Source organism: Nyctereutes procyonoides, unplaced genomic scaffold, assembly GCF_905146905.1.
Source record: "Nyctereutes procyonoides isolate TBG_1078 unplaced genomic scaffold, NYPRO_anot_genome, whole genome shotgun sequence".
In the NCBI taxonomy this organism is placed as follows: Eukaryota; Metazoa; Chordata; class Mammalia; order Carnivora; family Canidae; genus Nyctereutes; species Nyctereutes procyonoides.
Window position 1 is genome coordinate 49,833,381 of NW_026575126.1, and position 25,990 is coordinate 49,859,370.

At 49.2% G+C, this 25,990-nt stretch overlaps 1 protein-coding gene across 3 annotated transcripts in view; it reads left to right on the forward strand.

Annotated features, from left to right (window-relative positions):
* Positions 1 to 25,990, forward strand: part of ABCC1 (ATP binding cassette subfamily C member 1) — a 135,619-nt gene that overhangs the window by 29,669 nt on the left and 79,960 nt on the right. For 2 of the 3 annotated variants that reach the window (XR_008666370.1, XM_055339515.1), the window contains exons 2-5: positions 9,348 to 9,524; positions 12,149 to 12,274; positions 17,005 to 17,142; positions 18,283 to 18,408. Coding sequence is in view for 2 of the 3 variants with exons in the window: in XM_055339515.1 (XP_055195490.1) it covers positions 9,348 to 9,524; positions 12,149 to 12,274; positions 17,005 to 17,142; positions 18,283 to 18,408 (567 nt within the window). In the remaining variant the exon portion in view is untranslated. Of the gene's footprint in view, positions 1 to 9,347; positions 9,525 to 12,148; positions 12,275 to 17,004; positions 17,143 to 18,282; positions 18,409 to 25,716; positions 25,808 to 25,990 lie in introns of those variants that run through there. The other variant, XM_055339516.1, reaches the window with a different exon arrangement.

A 25,990-nucleotide genomic window follows, 5' to 3' on the forward strand; every position in this document is an offset into this window, starting at 1 on the left:
CACAGGGGTCTTTGTCAATGAAAGAGGGAGACATGAGAGCACAAATGAGGAGAGGCAGCAGTGTGAGCAGCACTTGGCCTGATGGCTCTTGGCTTTGAAGATGGAAGAAGGGGCTGTGACCAGAGGAATGTGGAAGAGGAATGTCTAGAAGCTGGAAGAGGCAAGGAAATGGATTCTCCCTCGGGGTCTCCTGAAGGAACGCAGCCCTTCCCATGCCTTGACCATAGCTCACTGAGACCCCTTTCAGGTTTCTGACCTCTACACCTGTGGGATTAAACCAGGGTGTTACCTTAAGGCACCAAGTTTATGGGACCCCTGGGTGGCTCAGTGGTTGAGCATCTGCCTTCGGCTCAGGGCGTGATCCTGGAGTCTTGGTATCAAGTCCCACGTCAGGCTCCCTGCATGGAGTCTGCCTCTCCCTCTGCCTGGGTCTCTGCCTCTCTCTGTCTCTCATGAATAAATAAATAAAATCTTTTTTTTTTTTTTAAAGGCACCTAGTTTATGGTGATCTGTAACAGCAGCATGGGCAGTGAGTACAGGTAATGGGGTCTGAACTTGGTGTTGATGGAAGGACTCACATCTTCCTCTTGGCCCAGATTTTTCATGGACACGGGCACAGCTCCAGAAAATCCTGCTAAAATTCCTATGTTCCCCTTCAAGAGGAGCCAGCACGGGGATCAGGAGGGCAGCTCAATAGTCAGGCTTCCTAAGTTTGAGTCCCAGCCTCAGCACATACAAGCTGATTGACTCACGGCTGGTTATTTGTCTTCGTGTCTCTTTTCTTCATTTAGCAAAGGAGCTTCACAATAAAACCTCCCTTCCGGGTAGTCATAGAGGTTAAATGAATTAATTCACTTCAAATGCACAGAAATAGTGCCTGACACATAATTAGTGCTTAGCTAATGCTATCTGGTATTATTATCCGTAATGATATAAGATCACCATGTGAAGTTTATACCATATGAAGTTTATACAATGGCATAAGTTTTCATTAATACCATTATTTTATTTATATACTTAATATACATGCCATTTATTTGTTATATACATTATTTTTTTTAAGTTTTTATTTATTTATTCATGAGAGACAGGCAGGCAGAGACACAGGCAGAGGGAGAAGCAGGCTCCATGCAGGGAGCCTGATGCGGGATTCGATCCAGGGACCATGGGATCACACCCCGGGCCGAAGGCAGACGCTCAACTGCTGAGCCACCCAGGTGTCCCTGTTATATACATGATTTTGTAATGGTATGATTCTTGTTACTGACATAAGAATTAAGATTACTGACAATAGTGTGCAGGACCCTGTGTGTAATTTTAGTTAACCTTTGGGATAGCTCTAAGAGATAGGTATTCTCAGCCTTGGAGATGAGACTCAGAGAGGTTAAGTAACTTGTCTAAGGTCACATGCAAATAGAGAAGAAAACTGGGTCTAGGAGACAAAGGGATAGTCTTTTTGGGAGATGGGGTGGGATGATGTGGAAGGAGAAGGAGAATAAAGAAGGAGGAGAACAGAAGGAAAGAAGTGGGATCTAAAAGAGTCAGCTGAAGAATTTGTATATAATAATAATCATTTATGTGGGTTTTTATGATCCCCTAGGGAGGAGAGGGTGGTAGCTACATTTTCCTGGTGGGCCATGTGAGCCTCAGAGATCAGTGACTTACCCAGAAATATACTACTGGTAATGGTATAAACCCTAAATTCATGCATGTCAAATTCTGAGTCATTATCTGAAAGTTGACTCAGTGGATCAAAATTTGTATTATTGGGATGTTTTGTATTGTGAAAGCAGATTCATTTTATTTATTTATTTATTTATTTATTTATTTATTTATTTATTTTATTTATTTTTTTATTTATTTTAAATATTTCTATGTGGTCTCTGTTTTAAAGAATTTATTTATTCATGAGAGTCACAGAGAAAGAGGCAGAGACACAGGCAGAGGGAGAAGCAGGCTCCATGCAGGGAGCCCGATGTGGGACTTGATCCTGGGACTCCAGGATCATGCCCTGGGCCAAAGGCAGGTGCTAAACTGCTGAGCCACCCAGGGATCCCCTATTTTTAATTTTTGAAAAAAGATTTTATTTACTTAGAATGAGTGAGAGCATAAGCGGGGGGGGGGGGGGAAGAGCAGAGGAGGAGGGAGAGGGGGAGAAGCAGACTCGTCGCTGAGCAGGGAGCCTAGCACTGGGATCATGACCCGAGCCAAAGGCAGATGCTCAACCGACTGAGCCATCCAGATGCCCCAAGAGCAAATTCATTTTAAACTTGTTTAAACAATATAGTGAATTTATTGGGAAAGGTACACTGGGAAGAAGGACTGCAGGTGAAATTTGATCCAGTGGCACCCTTCCCCCATCCCCCCCCCCATGGCACCAAGTACAAGTTTCTTTCATCTCCGCCTTTTATAATGTCCACTTTGTTCTCAGCTCTCCACAGAGGTGACACTCCTTCCTTCCCCTCCCAACTTTTGGTGCTTCCCTGGTAAATAGCTGAGACACCTATAAACCCTACATCCTCAGCCTGCATCACTGGGGACAAGAGAGAAGCATCTTTGCTGTGATTGGATTGATTTGGATCAAGATGCCTTAGTTCCCGGTGGCTCAGTTTCCTCATCTGTGAAACGAGCATAGCTTTAGTGCCTCTCCTGTGAGGACTGAGTGATATGCCTGGTACGTCGGTGCTCAGCATGCCGGTCGTCATCATTCTGCTCCAAGAGAGAAGGATGTGAGATGAAAGCACCCAGTAGATATGTTACAAACTCCCCGAGCTTGTGGGCCAAGCAGACTTGGATGTGTGCCCCCCCCCCATCCTCGAGCATCAGGGCTGGGGGCTGTAGGGGGAGGCACATGAAAGGGCACCAAGGCTGTTGAGGTGTCCTCACACCATTAATCGTATGGGTTGGGGGAGTCTGTGATGCTCTTCTTGTATGGAGCTTTTCTTGGGCCGCATTCCCCACGGTGCGCTGCCTGGGTCCACACTGGTGACTGTTTTCTGGACTCCCTTCTCCCAGGGTTGAATTTTGTCACCAGCCTGGGGCCCGATGGCCGCTCCAGAATTAGAGAGCAGTGGTCAGGCCAGCCTGATTGCTGAAGCTCCCTGGATCTGGAGGCAGAGCTGCTGGAAGGAAGAGTGGGGTGGCTGCAAGCCCTGAGGTCATGAGCCACGAGTGGCCTGCAGACTCTCCGTGAGGCCTTTCCTAAGCCTTCCAGTGGCCCTCCGCATTTGCTGTTTCCTGCCCAAACCCCAGATAGCGGGGTCACGCTGCTGGTCTCCAGGGGGCGGCTAAGGGAGTCCCTTTTACAGAAGATTCCTTATAATCCCAGCCAGTGAGGGACACACCGGACGCCTTGACACTGTTGTCTTCATTCTGGAGACAGTTGTCAGGGCCCCTGTTGGCCGGCTGAGGCGGCCTAGGGGCAGGTGGCATCTTGGCTGCCTCCTGCAGCAGTGAAATTGCACGTTCACGAGCAGGTTTCCCCTCTCTGCGTGCCCCCCGGTCCCCCCTTGCTGCTCCCTCCTGCCTCTCCCTCTGGGTCAGGGCGGGCGTGCGGCTTGGAGCAGGAAGCTGCCTTCTGAAGGGCTGGCTCCTGCCTTCGCTGAGCTGAGCATTTCTTCAGCTTCTCCTTGCCAGGGATTCCGTGTCCTTAGATGCTCCCCAGTTTCCTCTTGCTTACTTCCTAAGTCGAGTATTTCTCTGTCCTCTGAGCTTCCTGAGTCTGGGCCCTGCCAGTGCCAGGGGTGGGGATTAGCGTGAATTCTTAGCGTCTGCTACTGGCTGTCACCCCCTCGTGTCTAGAGCGTGACAATCCTATGCAGAACACCTCTCATGCACTGTGCCTTTTGCTACTGGCCAAAACCCCCTCCAGTCTCACTGGGGAGGAGACTAAGCTTGGAGAAATGAAGTGACCTGCACAGGTTTTCATGAGGTCAGGGCCTGAACTTCAGTCCGCATCTGCCCAACCAGTAAGTCCAGGGTTGTATCCAGGTTCTACCTGAATAGATTGTTATTTTTTAAAAAGCAAAGTCGGAGATGATGTTGGAGAGGGGAGGCATGGCATGAGCCATTTACTCAGTAATTTCTGGGTACCTGCCAGGTGAAGAGGAGAGGTGTCCAGAGTAAATAAATATGGTCCTGGCACTGAGGTCCTTGCATGGTCCTCGTAGAACAGAGGTAGTGACAAGTAGGAAAATAATTGCAAAGATTGGGGGGATGAGTCTGAGGATTTGGGGGGTGGGGAGGAAAGCTTCCTAAAGGAAATGCCCAAGTTGGGTTTTGTGGGATGCATAGGAGTTTGTTACAGCAGAAAGACATTTCAGGAAGAGCATCTAGCCAGAGGTATCCCAGAGAACCATCCACCTGACCAGCAGCTAGGGAGTGCCTTAAAAGCAGGGACCATGGCCCTCCTGAGTCTCCAGTGCCTTGAACAAGCCTGATGCACGTGTGGTAAATGCTTCTTTGAGTGAATACCGGAGTTGACACATTGGGGAACAAGGGTGGGAGAAACTGTAGGAGAAATAGATGGGGCTCAGATGTGGAAGATCTCACGAACCACAGCAGGGATCGGCTTTTGAAGGGGACAGGGAGCCATCCAAGCTGGTTACCCGGAGGAGAGAGGACAATCAGATCTGTCCCATTTATTAACATGAATACTTAAGTCTGTGAATTTTCTCCCCGAGCAGGAAAGCCTTACTGCTTTTTAACACATATGGAAAGATCTTCCATTTCACTCATTATGGAGGGAGGGAGTGAAGCTATAGTGAGCTATTTTCCACATCCACCTCTGCAGAGATCAAAAAGCTCGTAATACGTGTTGTTTGGGAAGTAGCCACCTTTGTACCTTGTTCGGTGGAATATAAATTGATACCCCCTTGGAGGACACTGTCTGTCTTAACTTTAGATGCATGCACCTTTTGTCCCCACACATTCACTTCTAGAAAGTTATCTTATATATATGCCTGTGTGTATGTGAAACAAGGAACTTCCCAGGTTATCAATTTACTGCCGCATTGTTTGTCTATTAGAATAGCTCATGCCCAAAAAAAAAAAAAAAAAAAAAAAAAGAATAGCTCATGCCCGGTCGGTAGGAGGCTCGTCAGTTAAAGTCAAGTCCATACCAAGTACCTGGAACAAAGAATGAGGAAACACTTCTTTCGCAGTGCAGGATGACCTTTAAGGCCTGTTATTTAAGAGAAAAAGCTGGGCGCCTGGCTGGTTTAATTTGTAGAGCATTGACTCTTGACTCTTGATCCTAGGGGTTGTGAGTTCAAGCCCCCCCCCATTCAGTGTAGAGATTAAATAAATAAAAAAAAAACTAAAAAAACTTAAGAGAAAAAGCAAGGTACAGAACAGTGAGAGGTGGATGCTCCCTTCTATTTGATAACAGAAAATATGTATTTGTGTGTGTGTGTGTGTATATATATATATACACACACACACGAGAAAAAGCTGGATACACACACATATACACACACATACATAAAATATTTTCTGGAAGGATACGCAAGAAACCCATAATGGTTGCTTCTAGAGACAGGGTTAGAGACTGAGATGCAAAGATGGCATGTCACTTTTACCTTTATTTAAAAGAAAGGTCTTAAGAATAAATCATACCTCTGTTACTGAGAAAATCAGTTGCTAATATTAGGCTAAAAACAGAATACAGGGCAGCCCGGCTGGCTCAGCGGTTTAGTGCCGCCTTCAGCCTAGGGCCTGATCCTGGGGACCCCGGATCGAGTCCCAGGATCGAGTCCCACATCGGGCTCCCTGCATGGGGCCTGCTTCTCCCTCTGCCTGTGTCTCTGCCTCTCTCTGTGTGTGTCTCTCATGAATAAATAAATAAAATCTTTAAAAAAAGAATACAGAACAGTATATTTTATACTTTTTTGGGAAACGAAATCGATACACTTCATCTGGAAGATATTTGGAAGAATACACAAGATGTTAGCAAGGGCAATTTTGCCTGTGGGATGGGATAGGGGTCTGCAGATTCAGGGAGGGAGATTACTTCTTCACCATTTGTATGCCATTTTATATAGTTTGAAACATTTTTGACACATAAAATGTATGACCTTTTATTTTTTTTTAAAGATTTTATTTATTCATGAGAGACAGAGAGAGAGAGAGAGAGAGAGGGGCAGAGACACAAGCAGAGGGAGAAGCAGGCTCCACACAGAAGCCCGACATGGGACTCCATCCCAGGACTCCAGGATCATGATGCTCTGGGCCAAAGGCAGGCACTAAGCCACTGAGCCACCCAGGGATTCCCTGTATGACCTTTTAAAAAAGTAAATTAATACAAAGAGAGAAACATGGATGAAATGTTGGTTGGGTGCATGAGTGGGTAGATGTATGGATGGTTGATGCATAGGTTGGTAGATGTTGGGGGGGTGGCTGCATGCATGCATGGTTGGATTTGTAGAGAGTGGGTAGATGGATAGACAGGTAGATGGATGGATGGGTGGCTAGGTACATGCATGTTAAGGAGAGTGTAGATGGATGAGTTGGTACATGGGTGGATGGGTAGATGGATGCATGTATGCATGGACACATGGCTAGGGAGTGGGTAGATGGGTGATGAGTTGGTTGTGTGGGTGGGTAGATGGATGCATGGATGCATGGGTAGGGAGTGGGTAGACGGATAGATGGGTAGATAAATGAGTTGGTACATGGATGGATGGATGCACAGATCCATGGGAAGAGGGTGGGTGGATTAATTGATAGATGGATGGGTGAGTTGGTGCATGGGTGGGTAGATGGATGGGAGTTGGTGCCTGGATAGGTAGATGCATGGATGTATGGGTAAGGAGTGAGTAGATGGATGGATGAGTTGGTGCATTGGTGGGTGGATGGATGGATGGGTGAGTGGGTGGGTAGATAAGTATCTTGCGGATACACGTATGGATGTCCGAGTAGGTAAGATAACTTTGGCTGTAGTAGGGACGACTGAGTGGGGCCAGGAGGACTGGAAGCAGGGAGTGGTTAGAATGGTTAGAGAATTATTGAAGTAGTCCAGACAAGGAATAATTGGGGCAAGGATTAGGTTATGGAAATGTCTCATCCATGAACCAGCTTCTGCTATACAGAACCGCATATATTATTGCCCAGCATTGTTTTCACAAGAAAGGCAAATTCTTTTGGAATGAGCTTTTTCTGGCAACTGCTCAGAAACGGTTCTGTGTATAATAACCAACTAACAGTTTAATTCTCTTTTCCACCATCACCTCAAGAATTACAAGTGATGCGAAATCAGTCAAAATAATCAGTCTTTGATCTAAACCACTCTTATTCTCATTTACAAGGCTGTCTTCCAAATGCCAAGTCCATGGAGGCGTGACCTTTCTCCTTTTTTAGGATTTCTTTGTGTCTAGAAGTTTCCTAGCTAATCCCTTTGTGTGCGTTGACCTTTTAAAGTGTATTTATCAATGATTTTCTTGTTCTTGGTTCTGGAGAAATAACTGTTCGTATCCTAGAATAATTATACCTCTGAAGAACCAGTTTAGGTACCTGCTTAATAACCAGAGCCCCACTTGCGCTCTTTCTTAATGTCAAATCCTTTCTTTTTTTAACCATCTTAATAACCATTTTGAAGTGTGCATTTCAGGAGCGTTAACTATGCTCAGTGTTGTTGTTCATAATGAGGTGTCTTTTCTGAGAAGCTTGGAGTATGTATTTTGATGAAATGTGTGTTTTAAGTGAAATGATCTTTTTGTTCCCATTACCTTCTTTCACGTCCTCCTATGTGGCTTGAAAGCTTGTTAGAGAGCCCTAAGTTTCTGGGTTCCTTGGAGTTCCTTGGTGGTCCTGCTTACCTGATTGTGGGGAGTCTATAGGGATCAGAGGTACCTGGAGCTTTCTGGAGTGTGCTTCGTCTGGTGGTGGGGAGAAAATGCTAGGAGGGAAGTAGGCTGCATGGGGCCTGGGAACACCCGGACCTCATCCTAAGAAGGGCTGCTCCCCAGCTCTCCTGCTGATGGTTGTGGAGCAGGAATTTGGGCCCAGTGCTGCCAGATTTTTCTCATTTTCTAAGTGGAGCCAGATCTAAATGTTTACATGAAATTTTCTGATTTTAAATGTTGGCATCTAACCTAAGACTCTTTAGAAAGCATGCTAAAACAGCAGCAGTAACAACAAACCGTGGGCCAAATCGGCCTGGGGGCCGCCGGTGTCAGATCTCTGATGTTACCTGACCTACTCATGGTAGAAATAGGAAGTGAAAACCCCAAGGTAGGGTAATAACTTTTCCCAAAGTTGTGTAACTGTCAGTGGTCAAATCAGGACTTGAATTAAATTCTCCATTTACAGAAGTCTTAACTGACAGATGAAGTTTATTCTTGGGCCCATATACTTGATCCATTTATTATGTGTCTGCTTATCTGTTTGGCTCCTTCCTTCCTCCCTCCCTCTCTCCTTTCTTCCCTCCCTCCCACAGAGAGAGGCAGAGACACAAGGCAGAGGGAGAAGCAGGCTCCCTGTGGAGAGCCCAGTGTGGGACTCGATTCCAGGACCCTTGGATCACCCCCTGGAGCTGAAGGCAGATGCTCAACCACTGAGCCACCCAGGTGCCCCTGTTTGGCACGTTTCTGATGAAACACGTGTGGGTTCCTAAAAAAAAAGAAAGCAATTAAATTTGTTTCCAAGACTGGATAACTTAGTGGTTCAGTGCAGGGACTTCAGAACCAAATTGGCTGGGTTTGAATTGGGCTCCAGATCTTGCCTACTGTGCGGTACTGGCACATATCACCAAACCTGTCCGTGCCCTGGCTCGCCCTTCTGAAAAAGGAATGACAGAGTCCTCAAAGAATTAAGGGAGATAACCGCATACAAAGCATTTAGAATAGAACCTAGCACTTAGATTACAACTTGGGCATCATCCATGATGCTGATGCTGCTAATGGTGGTGGTGGTGGCGCTGCCGATGGTGGGTGTGGTCATGATGATGGTGATGTTGGTGGCACCGATGGTGGTGATGGGGATCAAGAAGAAGACTTTCTGAAGTCCTCAGGTAAGGTAGGGTGATTCATAATGACTCAAGGACTCTTCAGTTGACAGGGGAATACCCCTCTGGGTTTCTTCAATGACAGGCTCTAGCTTCTTCATGATGGCGGGACTTGCCGCAGGTCCCAGGCCTTACTGGTTCTGTGAGAGGCAAGACCTGCCTTTATGCCTTATTTTTTGTCTCATGGTCTTTCTGGCTCCTGATCTTTCCAGGTGGCACGTTGTGCCCAAGAGGGCCTCAGGGTAGGGTCTCATGTGTTTTCTTGCGCTCCATCGTGTCGAGTTTTGACCTTTGGGCCCCCCTCTCCCACGGCCCATGGGTCCTGATCCTATGTTTTCGTCTGCAGGAGTGGGACGTCTCGTGGAACACCAGCAACCCCGACTTCACCAAGTGCTTTCAGAACACGGTCCTCGTGTGGGTGCCTTGTTGTTACCTCTGGCTCTGCTTCCCCTTCTATTTCCTCTATCTCTCCCGCCATGACCGAGGCTACATTCAGATGACATATCTCAACAAAACCAAAACTGTAAGTCCCTTGGGGTTTCATCGAGGTGGCAGGTGGGGTGGGGTGTGCTTGGGTTGGGGAGTGGTGGTTGGTGAAGACAGACACGTTTCTTCTGCTTAAGTGGGTTCCTTCTTCTAGAAGGTGGTGGGCAAAGGCTGAGGCTTTGGGTTCAGACCTGGGTGCACAGGTGGGCTCTGCTTCTTACCAGCTGTGTGACCTTGAGCACAGTTTTTGACCTGCCTGAGCCCCTGCTCCCCCATCAGTACAGTGAGCATGATAAGCTCTCCCTTACGAGATGATCAGGAGACAATTAGGAGGTCTTCATACCTGACCCGGGGATTTCTTTATCTGCCCTCCCCTCCCCTCCCAATAGTCTTTACCTTGAAGTAATTTCATGCTGCAGAAGGGTGGCAGGAAGGATCCCAGGAACTCCCCCCCCACCCCACCCCACCCCGCTGACCCTGGATCCCCGTTACAGTCAACAGGTTTTAACATGTTGCCACACTTGTTTTATGATTTGCTCTTTGTCTCTCCAGTTACACAGGTCATTTATTTTTTTCTGAGTCATTTGAGAATTGATAGCATCCATGCTGTCTTTACTCGTTGATTCTTATGGTGTGTCTTTTCTCAAAACAGGGCATTCTCTTATGTAACGACAGTATAGTTACTAAATTCAGGCAATTTAACATGAACACAATACTTAAAAAAAAAATTTTCTGTCTGAATTCCGCTTTTGTCACTTGTCCTACACAGCCCTGTCTAGCACCACACCCCCAGCCCCATCCAAGAACCAGTCTTGGGGCACCTGGGCGGCTCAGCAGTTGAGCGTCTGCCTGCAGCTCAGATTGTGATCCTGAGGTCCTAGGATCGAGTCCCATATTGGGCTCCCTGCATGGAGCCTGCTTCTCCCTCTGCCTGTCTCTCTCTCCCTCTCTCTCTGTGTCTCATGAATAAATAAATAAAATCTTTAAAAAAAAGGATTTTATTCATTCATTCATCCATTCATTCATTCATGAGCATGAGCGGGAGGGAGAGAGAGAATCTGAAGCGGACTTCACCCCTGAGTGCAGAACCCGATGTGGGGCTCGATCTCACCACCTCGAGATCATGACCTGAGCCGAAACCAAGAGTCAGATGCTTGACCAACTCAGCCGCCCAGGTGCCCCTCATGCAGTACTTTTAGTCATGGTGTCTCTTTGGTTTTCTTTAATCTGGAAGGACACCCCGCCTTCCTTTGTTGCTTTATGACAATGACGTATTGGAAGAGCGTGGCCCAGTTGTGGTAGAGGGAGTTCCTCAGCGGGGGCCTGCATGATGTTTCCTCAGGATGCTGGTAATGCATGTCCAGCTGGAAAGCCATGGAGGAGGTGTTGTGTCCCTCTGGGGTCTTATACCTAGGGTCGTGTGGTATTCATCCACCCCGGATTGATGGGGTTCATTTGGATCTGTGGTCGGAGTGTTGCCTGTTTGTCTCCATTACAGGGCTGTCTCAGGGAAGACATGTCAAGAGCAGATACTGGTCACGTTCTTTATTCCATTTCCTCTTCTCAACTTAGCAAGTGTCTCACTTCATTTTAAAAGCCACATTTCTGAAGACTTAATTTTCCTAAAAGCGAGAGAACTTGAGTGGTTTTACTGAAGCTGCTCCTTTGCCTACAGTATCCTCATCCAAACGTGTCTCGTTCATACCACACAAAACGCTATTGATTTCCCCCTCCTACGTGGATCTAATGTCTTCCTCTCAGACCTTTGGGGGCACTTTGTGCTTTTTTTGGGGGAGCAACATCTCCCTTTAAAATATAAAACAGATTTTACAAAGAAATGAACAACGCCTTACTCAAAAACCCTCTAGTAGAATAAAATCTTCACCGTGGCCCAGCCTGATCTGGTGCCCAGGCTCCCCTGCAGCCATCTGCCACACTCACTGCTCGTTCCACAGCAGCCATAAACCTGCCACACGCAGTTCCTACCTCAGGGCCTTTGCACTTGCTGTTCCCTGTAACTGAATTATTATTTCCCTCAAATATCCACATTTGGCTCTTTACCTATATGTCCCCTGATTGCAAGGGCCCTCCCTGACTACCCTGTGTTGCCGGTTTCATTTTTCCTCATGTCAGTTCTCACTCTCTGGCATCATAGCCTACATTTTGCAGGTTGGTTTTGGCCCATTTTTTCCCCACTAGAAGCTCTGTGATGAAGGCAGGGACTTTTGTCTGTTTTGTTCAGTGTTGTATCCTTGGCACTTTGAAAAACGTGTGGCCCATGGCAGGCACCCTGTGAATGTTGGTGAATGAGTGCTTAGAGCGTGAGGTGCCTTATGTAGGCGTTCAGGGTGGCAGATGGAGGTGAACTGTAGACTGAGCTCTTGAATTTTCCCGTGATGGGAAGAACAGCGACCAGACGAATGGCAATGCCCTGGGTGCAGAGGGCATCGTACTCTGGTTACAGGCTAGCGTGTGATGGCGCGGAGGCTGGCTCGCCCTACCTAGGACTTGCCCCTGCTCAGAGGCTGTGTGCTGTATCTGAGGACCACAGTGATGGTTTCGGGGTTGGCTGGTCCCTCCAAGGCTGAGCTTTTGGCAGGGGTGCTGGGCAAAGTTCCAGGCCGCCTGTTGTAAGACATGTATGTCTTTCTTCTCTTCCAGGCCTTGGGATTTGTGCTATGGATCGTCTGCTGGGCAGACCTCTTCTACTCTTTCTGGGAAAGAAGTTGGGGCAAAATCCTGGCCCCGGTGTTTCTGGTCAGCCCAACCCTCTTGGGCATCACTATGGTAAGTAGGAGCTAGCTGTCCACCAGGTACCACCAAGGCCAAAACCATCGGCCAGCGTCTAGAAATGAGAAGATCTCACAAGAAAAATCCAAAAATTGGGTTTCTCCTGAACGATTCAGATATGGCAACAGCAGCCTCATCGTCTCCTGGGACAACAATCAGCCGGACCTGAGAGATGACTGCAGCCTTTCAAGGGGGGCCTGTGCTGTGCACTTTGCCACAGTCCCCACCACACCTTGTTACCCTCCCTGCCACTGAGGCTGAGTGGCGTGTGCCATCTCCTGTCATGTCTGCTGTGTTCCGTTCTCGTGCTGGCTAGCTCAGCCATTGATACCAGTTGTCTGTGACCTAACGGCCACTTGAGTTTTTAGCTTCTGACTTACGAGGTGGGATGCCAAGCTGAATGGGAAACCACCCTGCCCCACAGGTGCCCATTATTGTGTGGGACACTCACCCAGGGCAACTGCTTTATTACAGCTGCCAGGTTTTAAGTACTTAATGTGTGCCTGGTGCTGTTGTTGGGGGTTTACATGTCTTGAAATGAGAGATTAGAATTCATCTATTCTCAGAGCAGCCTTGTCCCCATTTGGCAGGGGAGGACACTAAGACTCAGGGGCATTAAATGTCCTCAGGGTCACACAGCAAATACCTAGCTGAGTGAGGGGGTGGTCACTGCGGAGGCTGTGGTTTGGCACCCACATGCCACGTTGTTGTACTCTGAATGTAGGGCCGTTCCTGCGTATGCATGCCATACCTCAGTCCTCGGAGAAGCCTGGAAGGTTCTCAGCAAGCATAGCCCTCGAGTGTTTGAGAGTGAGCAGGGAAGCAGGTTCGGGGCAGGATGTTGTAAGTGGGGAGAACAGTGAGTCCAAGGAGGGGTTAGAGGCTGGGGGTGAAGGAGTAGAAGCCATCCGTGAAGGAGGACTGTGGAGTGGGGCTTCAGGGGGTACAGAGCAGCGGTTGGCAGCAGATGGGAAAGGCAAGGCAAGTCCGAGCCAGATTGCGGAGGCTCGTGAATCTTTATTGCACTTACTAACAGCCCCAATCTCTTTACATGTGGACTCATTAAAGGATTTGTGCTCTTTATTCCTGTGTTTGTGGATAAGCAAGTTGAGGCACAGAGAAGTAAAGGAACTGACTCAGGGTCACACAGCCAGTAAGTGGGCGAGCCAACCTCACACCCAGGTGTCTGCCCCACTGTTTGTGGGCTTCTTTGCCAATACGTGGCTCTCCCCGGGGGCTTGCTCACCTCTCTGTCTCCATAGCCGGGCCCCACGCCTTAGCATGTAGTAAGCACCCCATAAGTGTGTCAAGGGAATTGGTAAAGGAAGAGCTTGGTCTTGTTGACCTGAAGGTCTTAGACTGTACGTCTGGGCAAGAAGGTGTAAAAGGGAGACTAGTGTTGTCTGGAGTGGCTCATACCCCACTTACCTTCCTTCTTCCTGGTCTTTTGATTCTTCATTCACGAGTGTGTCTGTGATGTTGGGGACACAGGTGTGAGGGGCTGAGGATCACTGGGCCTTACGCCTTCTGAGACTCTGAGCTGGCTGAGAGGTGGCCTAGGAGATCTTCAGTGTCTCCCTTGCCCTGTAGGCTCCGTGACAGAGGAAAGGATCCGCCCTGCTGTTCCTGTGACAGTGACATTCCGTCTACACCCCTGGGGGCAGGAGGAGATGGCACTAGGAATACGGGGTGAAAGCAGTCAGCAGATAGATTTTTATCCTTACTGTGTGGCAGGGATTGGAAACAAGACAGACACAGTTCCTGTCCTTGTGGAGCATATGTGCAGTTGTGCAAACACTCAATGAACAACTTCCCCCAGAAGGGCACAGTTTGCTCTTGTGCAGTGTGCTGGAAGGGTGAAGTTTGGTGGACATGTTTGGCCTGGGGGCTAAGGAGCCAGGAGTGGTAGAGCCCGAGCTGAAACAATGAGCAGGAAGTTAAAAAGTTGAGGAGGCTGAGGACTGTCTAGTTGGAGAGAATAGACTAGGGTGTGCAAAAGTCCTGGGCGTCAGAGGGAGAAATGGGGGAGTTGACCTGTGTGGCTGAGGGAGAGGGAGTAAGGAGAGGAGGGCAGCAGGGACGGCAAGAAGGGCAGAGGGCTGACTCCATAGGACCTTGAGTTTGAGGGGAAGTGTTTTTTTTTGTTTGGTTCTGCATTCCCAAACTTTGGTTCTCCAACTTTCTTGTGCCATGGGCCCCTTTCTCCTTTACAGTCAGGTCTGAGGATAACGTTCCTAATATAAATACACAGGATCAGGGAGGGACGCCGGGGTGGCTCAGCGGTGGAGCATCTACCTTTGGCTCAGGTAGGGATCCTGGGGTCCTGGGATCAAGTCCTGCATCGGGCTCCCTGCAGGGAGCCTGCTTCTCCCTCTGCCTTTCTCTCTGTCTCTCATGAATAAATAAAATAAGTCTTAAAAAAAATTAAAAAAAATGTAGGATCACAAAGGAAACCAATCCTACACACATGTATATATGTGAAGATTTTGTGATCGTGTTTATGTTTTTACTTGAGGTTTAATTTAAATATAGTAAAATTCACTTTTTTTTTTTTACATTTTTTATTTATTCATGAGACACACACACACAGAGGCAGAGACATAGGCAGAGGGAGAAGCAGACTCCCTGCGGGGAGCTCGATGTGGGACTTGATCCCATGGCCCTGGGATCACAACCTGAGCCAAAGGCAGATGCTCAACCACTGAGCCACCCAGGTGCCCCTAAAATTAACTTTTTTAAGAAAAATACAAGTTCACGAGTTTTGATAAACCTACAGTGTCATGCAACTACCAGCTCCACAGTTGAGGCCTGGAACAGCCCCATTGCCCCAAAACGTTCCCTATCACCTGGCCTTTTCCAGAATGTCATGTGAATGGCACTGTACTGTCCGTGGCCATTTGAGGCTGACTTCTCAGACCTGCAGGCCAGCTGTGTTGTGTGTGTCCAGAGATGTTTGTTTGTTTTTTAGTTGCTCTGGGTGTATTTGGTGGCCTGGTTTCAGCACACATTGTTTATCCATTGTTCAGTTGCAGGGCACTTGGTTTGGGAAACCAAGCGTACTTAAAAACAGCAAAAGAAAAAAAAAACAAAAAAACAAAAAAACAGCAAAAGATTAAAAAACAAAGTAAAAAATATACATGCGTTCCACATCAGGATCTCCCAGCGGCTGGGATCCCTCCTTCATTTCCAAGCAGCGATGGCTGTACGTGAGCGCAGGAGACCTCGTCCCCCATGTATTTTCATTTTTTTTTTTAAATTTTTTATTTTTTTTAAATTTATTTATTTATGATAGTCACACACAGAGAGAGAGAGAGGCAGAGACACAGGCAGAGGGAGAAGCAGGCTCCATGCACCGGGAGCCCGATGTGGGATTCGATCCTGGGTCTCCAGGATTGCGCCCTGGGCCAAAGGCAGGCGCCAAACCGCTGCGCCACCTAGGGATCCCCCCCCCCCCCATGTATTTTCAGATACAGTTTCTAACGGCGACAGAGTCCCAGGGACTGCTAATGCCCTGTGGTGTATCGCCCTCACTTCTGACTGGTGGTGCTGATGAGAGAAAGCAAAGCTGTGATTGTTTTCCCATCCAAGTTCATGGACCTCTGGGTTCTGGCCACAGCCTGGTCCTTGGACCCCAGGTTAAACCCCCCAGTCCTCAAGGGAGACTTTAGGAGCAGGGGTGTGGCTTGCCTGGCTCTGTGTGTTCAAAAGCCAACTGTGGCCTCTGAATGGGGAAATGGATTGGATTATTGGGGCAGGTGGGGAAGTGGGGAGACCAGTGGAGGGCCCATGGGGTCACCCAGAGCAAGGGGAGGGGGCAGGTCCAGGATGAGCAGTGGATGAACAGAGCATTGGCCTTGGTGGCAGAGCCGGTGTGGATTGCTGATCTATTAAATGTGGGGAGTGAGGGAGATGAGGGCACCCCCCCCCCCAGGAGGATGAATGACCGGTGGCTGTGCTTCTGGGGAGTAAGGGCAGACTCCTCAGAAGTCTGGCTCATGACTGGCTTTGGGGATGCACCTCTGGAGGCCAAGTCTGCTTGTTTGGGGAATGGCCATGGCCATTTCTCCTTCTTTCGGGAAAAAGCCGTCTTACCACGTATTTTCTCTCCCTGATCATTAAATCATGTGCGAAATGGCCTACTAGTCCCAGGTATCAGGAATGAAATAAAATCGTAGGCTCCCCTGTCCACCATCATGCTGATGAAGTTCCCACAGACGAGTTGTATAAATGTAGGCAGGTGATGTAACTTCCTTCGTTTCCTTATGTTTCCCAGAGGAGAATAATTAGTCTCTGTCAGGGCTGGGATGACCTGTAACTGAAGGGTCGGCCTATGGCTCGTTTTTGTAAATAAAGTTTTATTGGCACTCAGCCATGCCCATTCACTCAGGAAAATGTGTGCCTCCCCCTATTGTAAACTGAACTTCCTCCCCGACCTCCCCATCCTATCCCAGATCTGTACGTGGCCTCCGTAAATTCCCACCACTTTCACGTTAGGTGCTGTTGTCCTTTCTCTTTTTGCAGACGAGGCAGCAGAGGCTCAGAGGAGTTCAGTGACTCTCCCAGGGTCACCAGCAAGGCAAGAGCAGAGCTGGTAGTGGAGCCACGTGTCCTCCCCAGACTGTGTTTTTTGTACCACTGAGCTGAGGGCAGGCCTAATACGTGCCAGGACTGTGGGGGTTCGGGGTCTGGACTTCTGACAACTCCTGTCGTGTGCTTCTCTCTTACAGCTGCTTGCTACCTTTTTAATTCAGCTCGAGAGAAGGAAGGGAGTCCAGTCCTCGGGGATTATGCTCACTTTCTGGCTTATAGCCCTACTGTGTGCCCTTGCCATCTTGAGATCCAAAATCATGACTGCCTTAAAAGAGGTAAGTGGTGGCCTTTTCCCACATCTTCCTGCAGCAGCCCTTGGGAGGGATGCTTGCTCCTTCCAGCTTAGGCGGAAAGCATGTGTTCCCACGGGAACCAGGGGATGGGTACTACATGGACCCAGTTTCTTCCACAGGGATTTCCCTAGCTCTTCCAGCCTTTGTTCCAGAACTTTCTTTCCTTGGGGCCCCACTTGTGTAGCTTCCGGGGCCCATGTGGGTTCTCCAGGGGTCAGAGCCACAAGCAAATAAATGCACACCACCCTCTGAGCATCTGTCAGCAGTTAAAGAGCAGGGCAAGTCAGCTCTGGATATTGGGCCTCTGGGGGCCCAGTACCTGCCCTCCTATTACCTCAGTGCCGTCAGCTACCACTCTGGCCAAGAAGTGGTTCACGTTGGCTGCCTTTGCTGCTCCCAGGAAATGGGAAGAGTGTGCTTTTTCAGATGCTAACTTGCTGTCCCCTGCCATCTTCAAGCTAGTCAGTAACTGCACATTGATCGATCACCTGTAGTGTTTGGTGTAGATGGTCTTTAGTACTAAGGGCAGCTGACATGTATTGAGGTCGTGTTTCCAAGGTACCAGGCAGGGCTTAGTTTTTTTTTTTTTTTTTTTTTTTTTTTTTTTTTATGAATAATCTTATCCACTACTCACAATTGCCCTGACAGGGTTGTGAGCCTCAGCACTAACATTTTGGGGTGAGACGTCTTTGTTGTAAGGGGCTGTCCTGACCTTTGTAGGACGTTTGGAGGGTATCCCTGGCCTCCCCACACTGGGTGCCAGTAGCAGTGCCCACATTACGGTAAACAGAAGTGGCTCTAGATACTACCAGATGTTCCCTCGGAGGCAGAATTCCCTCGATTGAGAACCGCTGGTCCCTTTATAGACGGCAAAACCGAAGCGCAGGAAGGTTGAATGAATTGGCAAAATCCCGCCACCAGCAAGCAGAGCCACGCCTGAGCCTCCCTGCAGCACATCAGACGCCCTCACCAGGGCATCGGGAACCACACTGTCGTGTAACTGCCTCCCTTCTGTTAGGGCAGGTGGCTCAGGGCAGGGGAGTTGTTCCTGGGTCTGCACCCTGCTCCCCTGGCCTCTCCAGAAAATGATCTTCTCTTCCTCCTTCCATGGCTCCTGTTTAGGATGCTGAAAGCGACGTGTTTCGCGATGTCACTTTCTACATTTACTTTTCCCTCGTGCTGATTCAGCTCGTGTTGTCCTGCTTCTCAGACCGACCGCCCCTGTTCTCTGAAACCATCCATGACCTCGTAAGTGTGATCAGAGATTGTTTGTGTGTGTGTGTATGTGTGTGTGTGTGTGTGTGTGTGTGTGTGTGTGTGTGTGGGAGAAAAATACTGCACCATGCCAGGTAACATTGATTGGACGTCTGTTCTGTGCCAATATTGTCCATTTGGCATCTCATTCCATCTTCCCCAAAAGCCCAGAGAGAGGTAATATCATCGTGCCCACTCTGCAGATGGAAACACAGAGGCCTACATGTGGCTAGGGGTCTTAAGAAGGGACTCTGATGCATAGTTGTAAAGTGCTGTGTCTTACAGGCCTGTAGGTTTTCTCATTTGGTTGCCATAGTGATTTTAGGAAATGTGAGCGAACATTTAAAAGTTAGGAAGTTTCCCATAAATTCTAACTGTGGAGGTTTTCTAGAAAAACGAGAAGTTCTGGCAGTATTAGGACCACTGACCCACATGGCAGGCAGCAGTTGACCTCAGCTGTGGCGTGTGGCCCTACGTTACCGCAATCCCCATTACTCTCTTTTGCATTATGTAGTCTTGGTTCCTTCTTTTACAGTCTGGGCCTGGCGCCTGAGGGATTTCCATTTGAGACCCTTGGTTCATTCGATCAGTTTGAGGGACACAGAAATCCTGTGTCTCCAGCAGATGAGTGGGTGGATGGAGATACGGCCAGTCTTCCTGCTGGTGAAATGAAAGAGAACATAGTCCTTTACTGCAGCTGCCTCTGTTCCTCTGCCCTGTTTCCCTGTCTTCCTTCTTCCTTCCCTTTCTTCTTCTCTGCTCCTTCCCTCTCTCCTTCCATCCACAGCATGTGCCAGGCCCCAATCTGGGCACAGGGGTGTGGCAGTAAATAAAGCAGAGTTCTTGCCTGCTGCAGGCCTAAGTTGTCATGGGGGCAGGGAAGGACAGACAGTAACCCAGGAGTCAAATATTATCAGTCAGGTGACAGTAAATCCTGAGGAGAAGAAAGCATGGAAAGGAAATGGACATGTTGGTTGAAGGTCATGGGCAGTTTCAACATGATAGGAGCCAGGAAATTAGTTGAGCAAATACCCAGAAGAAGAATGGTCCATGTAGAAGGGTGGCAAGTGCAAAGGCCCTGGGGCGGGAGCTGCCATGAAATGTCAAGGGAGCAGCAGGAAAGGCCAGTGTAGCTAATACCTGGCATCTCAGAGGTAGGGACAATTGCCTGTAGTTGTGTGGTCCATTGGATTTTATTCGGAGAGGGAGGGGAGAGTCTTTGGAGCATTTATTTGACGCTTTGTTCGTGGTTAGTCAGCTGTTAACTGGTGAAATTGCAGCAAGAGCAGTTTTCAGCTGCTGTGGTTCTATTGGGTTTGGCCTGGCCCTCAGCAAGAGGCTGAGGCTACAGTTATGGGTGGTGAAGGCATCTGTGGGGTCGGCTTGGGGAAGGTTGATGCTTGCAATATGTTTGGTAGAAACCCATGTCCTGGAGCGTGTTTGGAAAGGCCCCGTTCTTGGACTTCCCTGCTCAAAGTGGAACGGTGTTGGAGAAATTTGCAAAGTGTGTGTGTGTATGTGCATGTGCATGCATGTATGTGTTTCTGCCCATAGGCGTGTGTGCATGTTTATGTGTGCTTGTGCATATATTTATGTTCATATGTTCGCATGAAAATGTGTCTGTGAGTATGCATGTGTGAGTTAGGGTATTCTTGTACACGTGTGTGTTTTCGCGTGTGTATAAAGTTCACAAGGGCAGTGACCATGCCCAGGGTACCCCTTGGATCCCAGCTCATGCCTGGCACAAAGGAGGGGCTCAGGTGTCTATGGCTGTTGGGTCTCCTGTTCATCAGTGTTTGTGTACGTGGGTGTGGGTGTTCGGCAGGGCTGTGTCCCCATCAGGAAACATTTATTGCATGTCGGGCTCTGCTGTGGAGCTGGAAAGAACAATGAACAAGTCTTAACCCGTCCGGGGGGCTGCAGACCTGGGGTGGCTCTGAGGGTAAACTGAGCCTGGGAGAAGCTGGCAGGGTGACCTGGAGCTCACCTGGCTCTGCAGGCTCCCTATAGGACCTGAAAAGCAGCCGTCCACAGGGGCCTGTCTCAGATGCTTTGTGGGGGGAGGGAAGTTCTGATTTCTGGTTCCCTTTGGGGATTTGGATTAAATTTCTCTTGCTTCTTTCCTGGTTGCCTGTACATCGGGGTGGCTCATAGAGCTGGCTTCTTCCTCCTATTGTGTTTTCTACATCTCCAGCAGCCTGGGCCTGGAGCCTTCTCTGCCTCCCATGGGGGCTGCAGTGGCCTGGGACACCCTCACTCTTGTCCCTAGCATTCTTTTTTAATTGGGAATCTAAGCTTAGGGAAGATGATTGGACTGTTAGACCCTAATTTACACCTTAAATCTGATGGTGGAGGCAACGTGGTGTCATGAAAGAGGAGCCTCATGTTGGAGTCGGGTAGACTGTGGGCTCCCTCTGTCCCTTTATTTTTTTATTTTTAAATATTTTATTTAGTCATGAGAGACACAAAGAGAGGCAGAGACACAGGCAGAGGGAGAAGCAGGCTCCTTTCAGGGAGTCCGACATGGGACTTGATCCCAGGACCCTGGGATCACTCCCTAGGCCAAAGGCAGATGCTCAACCACTGAACCACCCAGGCACCCCTCCCTCTGTCCCTGTAACAGACATTTATAAAGCATCTGTTGTATCCTGTACCTCAGTGGTTCTGAGGACATGTGAAATTGATGTGGTTCGTGCCTTACATACTCTGCAACAAGCCACCCTGAATTTGGTCCCATAAAACAATAGGAGTTTATTATTCTGCTTCACGGTCCTGGGTGTTGCCTGGCTCAACTGGGCACTCCCCCCTTGGGGTCTCTCCAACAGGAGCCGTCCTCACTCATGTATCTGCTGCTAATTGCTCACCCCTGGCCCGAGCCACACCGGGGCTTGACAGTCCACTTCAGGGAGGCCAGGATGGCCTCACAGTGTGGCAGCTCGTGTCTGAGAATGAGTGTTCCCAGAGAGACAGTGTGAGGTGGAAGCTGTGTCACCTCTTATGACCCAGTCCCAGATATCTGCAGCCACACTCTTGGAGGCAGGTCCCAAAAGTCGGCCTGGGTTCAAGGGGGTGGGGACACAGCCTCCACCTCTAGATGAAGGAGTGGTCAGGTCTTATCCTAAGAAGAGCTTGTAGTGTGGCAGATGATGTCTGGCCGTCTTTGGATAGTGCAGTCCACGGGGGACCCTCAGGAAGCTTGTGGCCTCACGGGGGACAGCCATCAAATGGGCGAGCAGACAAAACGAAACTGGAGCGTAACTACAGTTGAGATGAAGCCTGGGAAGGCTGAGTAGTAGGGTCTGTGACTTAGATTTGTGGCCTCAGACAAGTCCTTCCCCCTTCCAGGACCTCAGTGCCCCCTTCTTGAAAACGCGTGGAGGCTCCATTTGATGCTTGCCCCGCCGCCTTCCCACTGGGATCCAGGGCCTGTGATCAGGAGAGGAGGACACCGTCAGGTGCCTTCCACTGCCTGCCTCCCTGTCATCCCCAGGGCTTGCATCACACTGGAGCCCAAGAGATGCGGAGAGTCTGGCCTGAGCTGCTCTCCTGATGTCAGAGCCGCGGTCACATGTTGCTTGTCCTCAGAGGAAGCGGTCAGCTATGCCCTCGGGTGGCCGGGGTCAGGCAGGGCCTGGGGGGGAACTGGCAGTGCCGGGCCCTCCTCTGCTGAGTCACCGAAGCCAGCATCCTCCCCAGCTGGCCCTGTGCCCTTTGCATGACTCAGCCATCTGTTCTGGCCCGGCTTCTGGTGGGGCTGCTCCCCTCTGTCCCCCCAGGCCCTGGGCTGCCTGGAATCTGGGAGTGGCTGACCAAGCCTCCCACGCTCTCCGGGGGTTCTTTCTGGCCCCAGCCTGTGATCCTTCATCTGGCCAGAGCAAGGCTCCAGTTGAAGATGATGGGGTGGGAGGGAGGAGGGTGTTTCCATTTGCACATCAAGGGCAAATGTGATCATGGGAGTGGACCCCCCACTTCTCAAAGTGGGGGTTTTCAGAGCAGCAGCAGCAGTGGCATTCCCCTGGTGCTGTTAGAAAATCAGAGTCTTGGGCCAGCTGCGCTCTGCTGGGTCAGAGTCTTTTTAACAAAATCTACGGGTTCATGGTTGAAAAGCATTGGTTTAGCACATTTAGGAAAATTGCTCAGCTCATTTGGCATAAGAGGTATTTTTAGCCCTGTCTGTAAATACGGAATATATTTCCTTCCCCCCAGTATTTTGCCATGAACATGTCCAACTCACAGAAAAGTTGGAAGAATTACACAGTGAGAATCCGGTCTGATTTTACAGTTAACACTTTGCTAACCTTGCTTTCTCACATACCTGGCCAGCCAGACAACAGGCTAAATTTTTTGGGGATCTGAAACTTACTTTGAAATATTCAGTATCCTTCACCTAAACACTTCACCGTGCAAACCATTAACTAGAGTTCTGTATCCATTGACAGTTCTTTCTTTTTTTTTCTTAAAGCAAAAATATACATAGTGAAATTCCTGAATCTTAAATTACTGTCTGATGAGTTCTGACAAGTGTATAACCCAAGTCCCCATCAAGATGCAGAACATTACCAGGAGCCCAGAAAGTTCTCTCCTGCCCCTCATGGTCCGTCTCTACCCCACACATCCCAGAGGCAGCCATGGAGCTTGGACTGCTTATGAAAGCCTCATAAACCCATTTTTTTGAAAGGATTTTCTTCTTCATGCTGTGGGTCATTAGGGAGTCGGTATTGTGCGGGGCAGGGGGTGGTGCTCAACCAGACCGAGTACCGAAATGAACAAACTTGACCATCCAGGAGAGGGTGGTGGGCAAATAAACTAACTACGAGGGACAGCGGGCTCTGAGGGGCCTCAGGAGAGGTTCCTAACTCAGCCTGTGTTCCAGGCTGAAGAGATGCCTGCGTCCAAGAAATGAGAGGTGTTGGCCAGGCCAAAGCCCAGGAAGGTGCTCCCAGCAGACGAAGGAGCATGTGCAAAGACCCAACCAAATAAAGGAACTTTTGGGTGTTTGGGAGCTGCTTGGTCAGTTTGGCCAGTTTGGAGGGGCCAGGGAACCAAGTGTGCAAAATCAAGGGTAGAATTGTGTGTCACTGAAAGGACTTGGGATTTTTGACCTGATGGAAGATTCTCAGCATGGGGAGTGACATGCTCAGGTTGTAGGTGTTTTGGAGGATCCCTCTGGCTGAAAGGAGGAGGGTGCATGGGACACAGAGAGGCTGGTGGCCTTTATAGTCGTTACAGCCCCGCAGGTGGGTCGGGAGGGAGGCTGAGTTGGACAGTGACCCTCTGTGTTGTTGTTTTTAACGTGGTCCTTTTCGAAGCATCATAGTGAGGCAGGACTTTGAGTCTCTCCTCGTACTGATGTGAGTACCAAGGGCCAGAGTGTTGGAGTGCCTTGCTTGAGTTCACAAGACTGGACCAAAAGCCCTTCTCCTGGGTTAGCACACCTGAGTGTGCATCCCCTGGGAGGCCTGGTTAAACTCTTAATGCTGAGCACCCTCTCCAACCACCCCGCCCTGAGTCTGAGTCCCTCGGCCCTGGTGGGACGTAGGCATTTGCATTTTTAGCAGATCCCCAGGCACCATGGATGCCGGGGATGGGGGCCATGTCAGAGCACCCCTGCTCTAAGCTGTACTGCTGTGGCAGGCACCCCTTCCTGCTGGGCACGAAGGCAGTGGGAGAATGGGAGTGACTGACAGGAAACAAAACAGAATCAAAACCAGGACAGCTGTGTGGGTACCCAGAGAATTTGTAGCGAAAAGGCTAGAGTGTTGAGAGACCCAGATGAGGTCCCCAAACTGCCTGGTGTGAGCTAATGAATGACCAGTTCTCAAAGAGCCAGTGCCTGGGGCTGTTGCACTAAATTGGTTTAAGCCACTTGGTTTCTGGCCAGACCGGCCAGTGCCAGGTAGAGATGCCAAAGCATGCAGCCTTCTCTGTACATCGCATAGACCAGGCTTTTTGCTCCCTCTGCCTTCATCTGGGGCTTGTCTGAATTACTTTCCTTTCTGAATGAATGAGGGACCCACTAATAAGTCTCCTCCCTCCTGGGATAGGAGTCACTCTGCTCCAGCCTCAGTGGCCAGGAAGCCCCAAGCTGGAAGCTCTGCCGTTGGTGAATTATGGGAGAACATTCTGCTTGGTGTCGGTCGAGTAGAATGCCATCTGGATTCTCATCCCTCACCCGTTCTCTTTCTTTTTCTTGTTCTTGAAGGATCAGTTCTTGACTGCTTGAGAATTGAAGTTGTCAATGATCATATCAGGCCTTCGATGTCAGATAGGGACTTCCAGAAACCAGCTTCCAGACTTACAGATTTCCTTCTGTGGGCTGGCGATGCGGACCTTCTGTCGGCGTGATGTGGCTTCTCATAATTTGAAAATCCCTGTTTGGATTAAAAGAGGGAGGAGGCGAATTGGACAAAGCTCTTGGAGCGTGCAGATACGAAACTGTGAAATGTTCTTGTACATAATGCGTGTGCGGGGAGAATTTTCTCGCGGCAGCTGGGATTTCTACTGGCCAGGGTGGGGATTAACCTTTTCCCCCTGGGCTAGCATTTCTTATGGTTTCAGGGGAACAACTCTATATGTATACAGTAGGGTGGACAGGGCATGAATTTGCCCTCAATTCTACAATCAAAAGGTTGCTTTGTTCTTGCCCCACGGCAGCTGGAGTTGTCTGATTTTGAGAGAATGCTAGGATTTGGGGACCCTTTGTGTGCATGTGCCTAACACCCCGCTGTTCTCACTCTGTCTCCATGCAAATGGGAAAAAGACCTTGTACCCCATCTGGGTGGATGAATTTGGGCACGGCCCTGCCTCCTTTGGGCTAACGCAGCCCCTTGCAGGCACAGGACTTGAGGGTCTTGTTGAGCTGGGCACTGGCTGCATCTGAGCCCAGACTTGCCCCTCAGCTGGGCGTCTGTTTGCAACGTCCGTAACCAACACAGCTGTGCTCCGTGGCTCTAATTTTATACCTTAGTGACCACAATTTCAGGGTGTTATGAGCTCTGATGTAATAAGCGGGGCTTAGCCAGCTTTCTGTGTCAAGAGCCAGACAGTAAGTATTTCAGGCCTTGTAGACCATATAGCTCGGGTTGCAATGACTCCCCTCTGCCGTCATAGACGGTATGTAAATGAGTAGGCATCCCGTGTGCCAGTCACACTTTGTTGGCAAGCAGCCAGCCTGTGGGCCTTTCTGTGCCAACCCTTACAGAAAGTGGTATGGTGCTCAGTGTATTGTGGGGCTGCAAGAATTATTATTGTTATTGTTTCTGATATTAGTATTAATACCATGAATACCATTTCCAGCTTTTGCTTTGTGCCAGGTACTATTCTAAGGACTCTTAACATGCTTCATCTCATTCAGTCACCTCACCAGGTCACTTGGCCAAGGTCCCCGCAGCTGGTAAGTGGCTGGACTAGGTTTCAGAGCTTGTTGTTTGCTGCCTCACACAGAAGCCAGCCCCCGGCCCCCTTCTCTCTCTGGCACCTTCATTTTTCTTCTGTGCTGTGGCTCTCCTGTTGCTATTTATATATTTAATCCCACCGGTTTGCTAATTGTCCACCTCCCCCTCCTTATCCCCGTGGG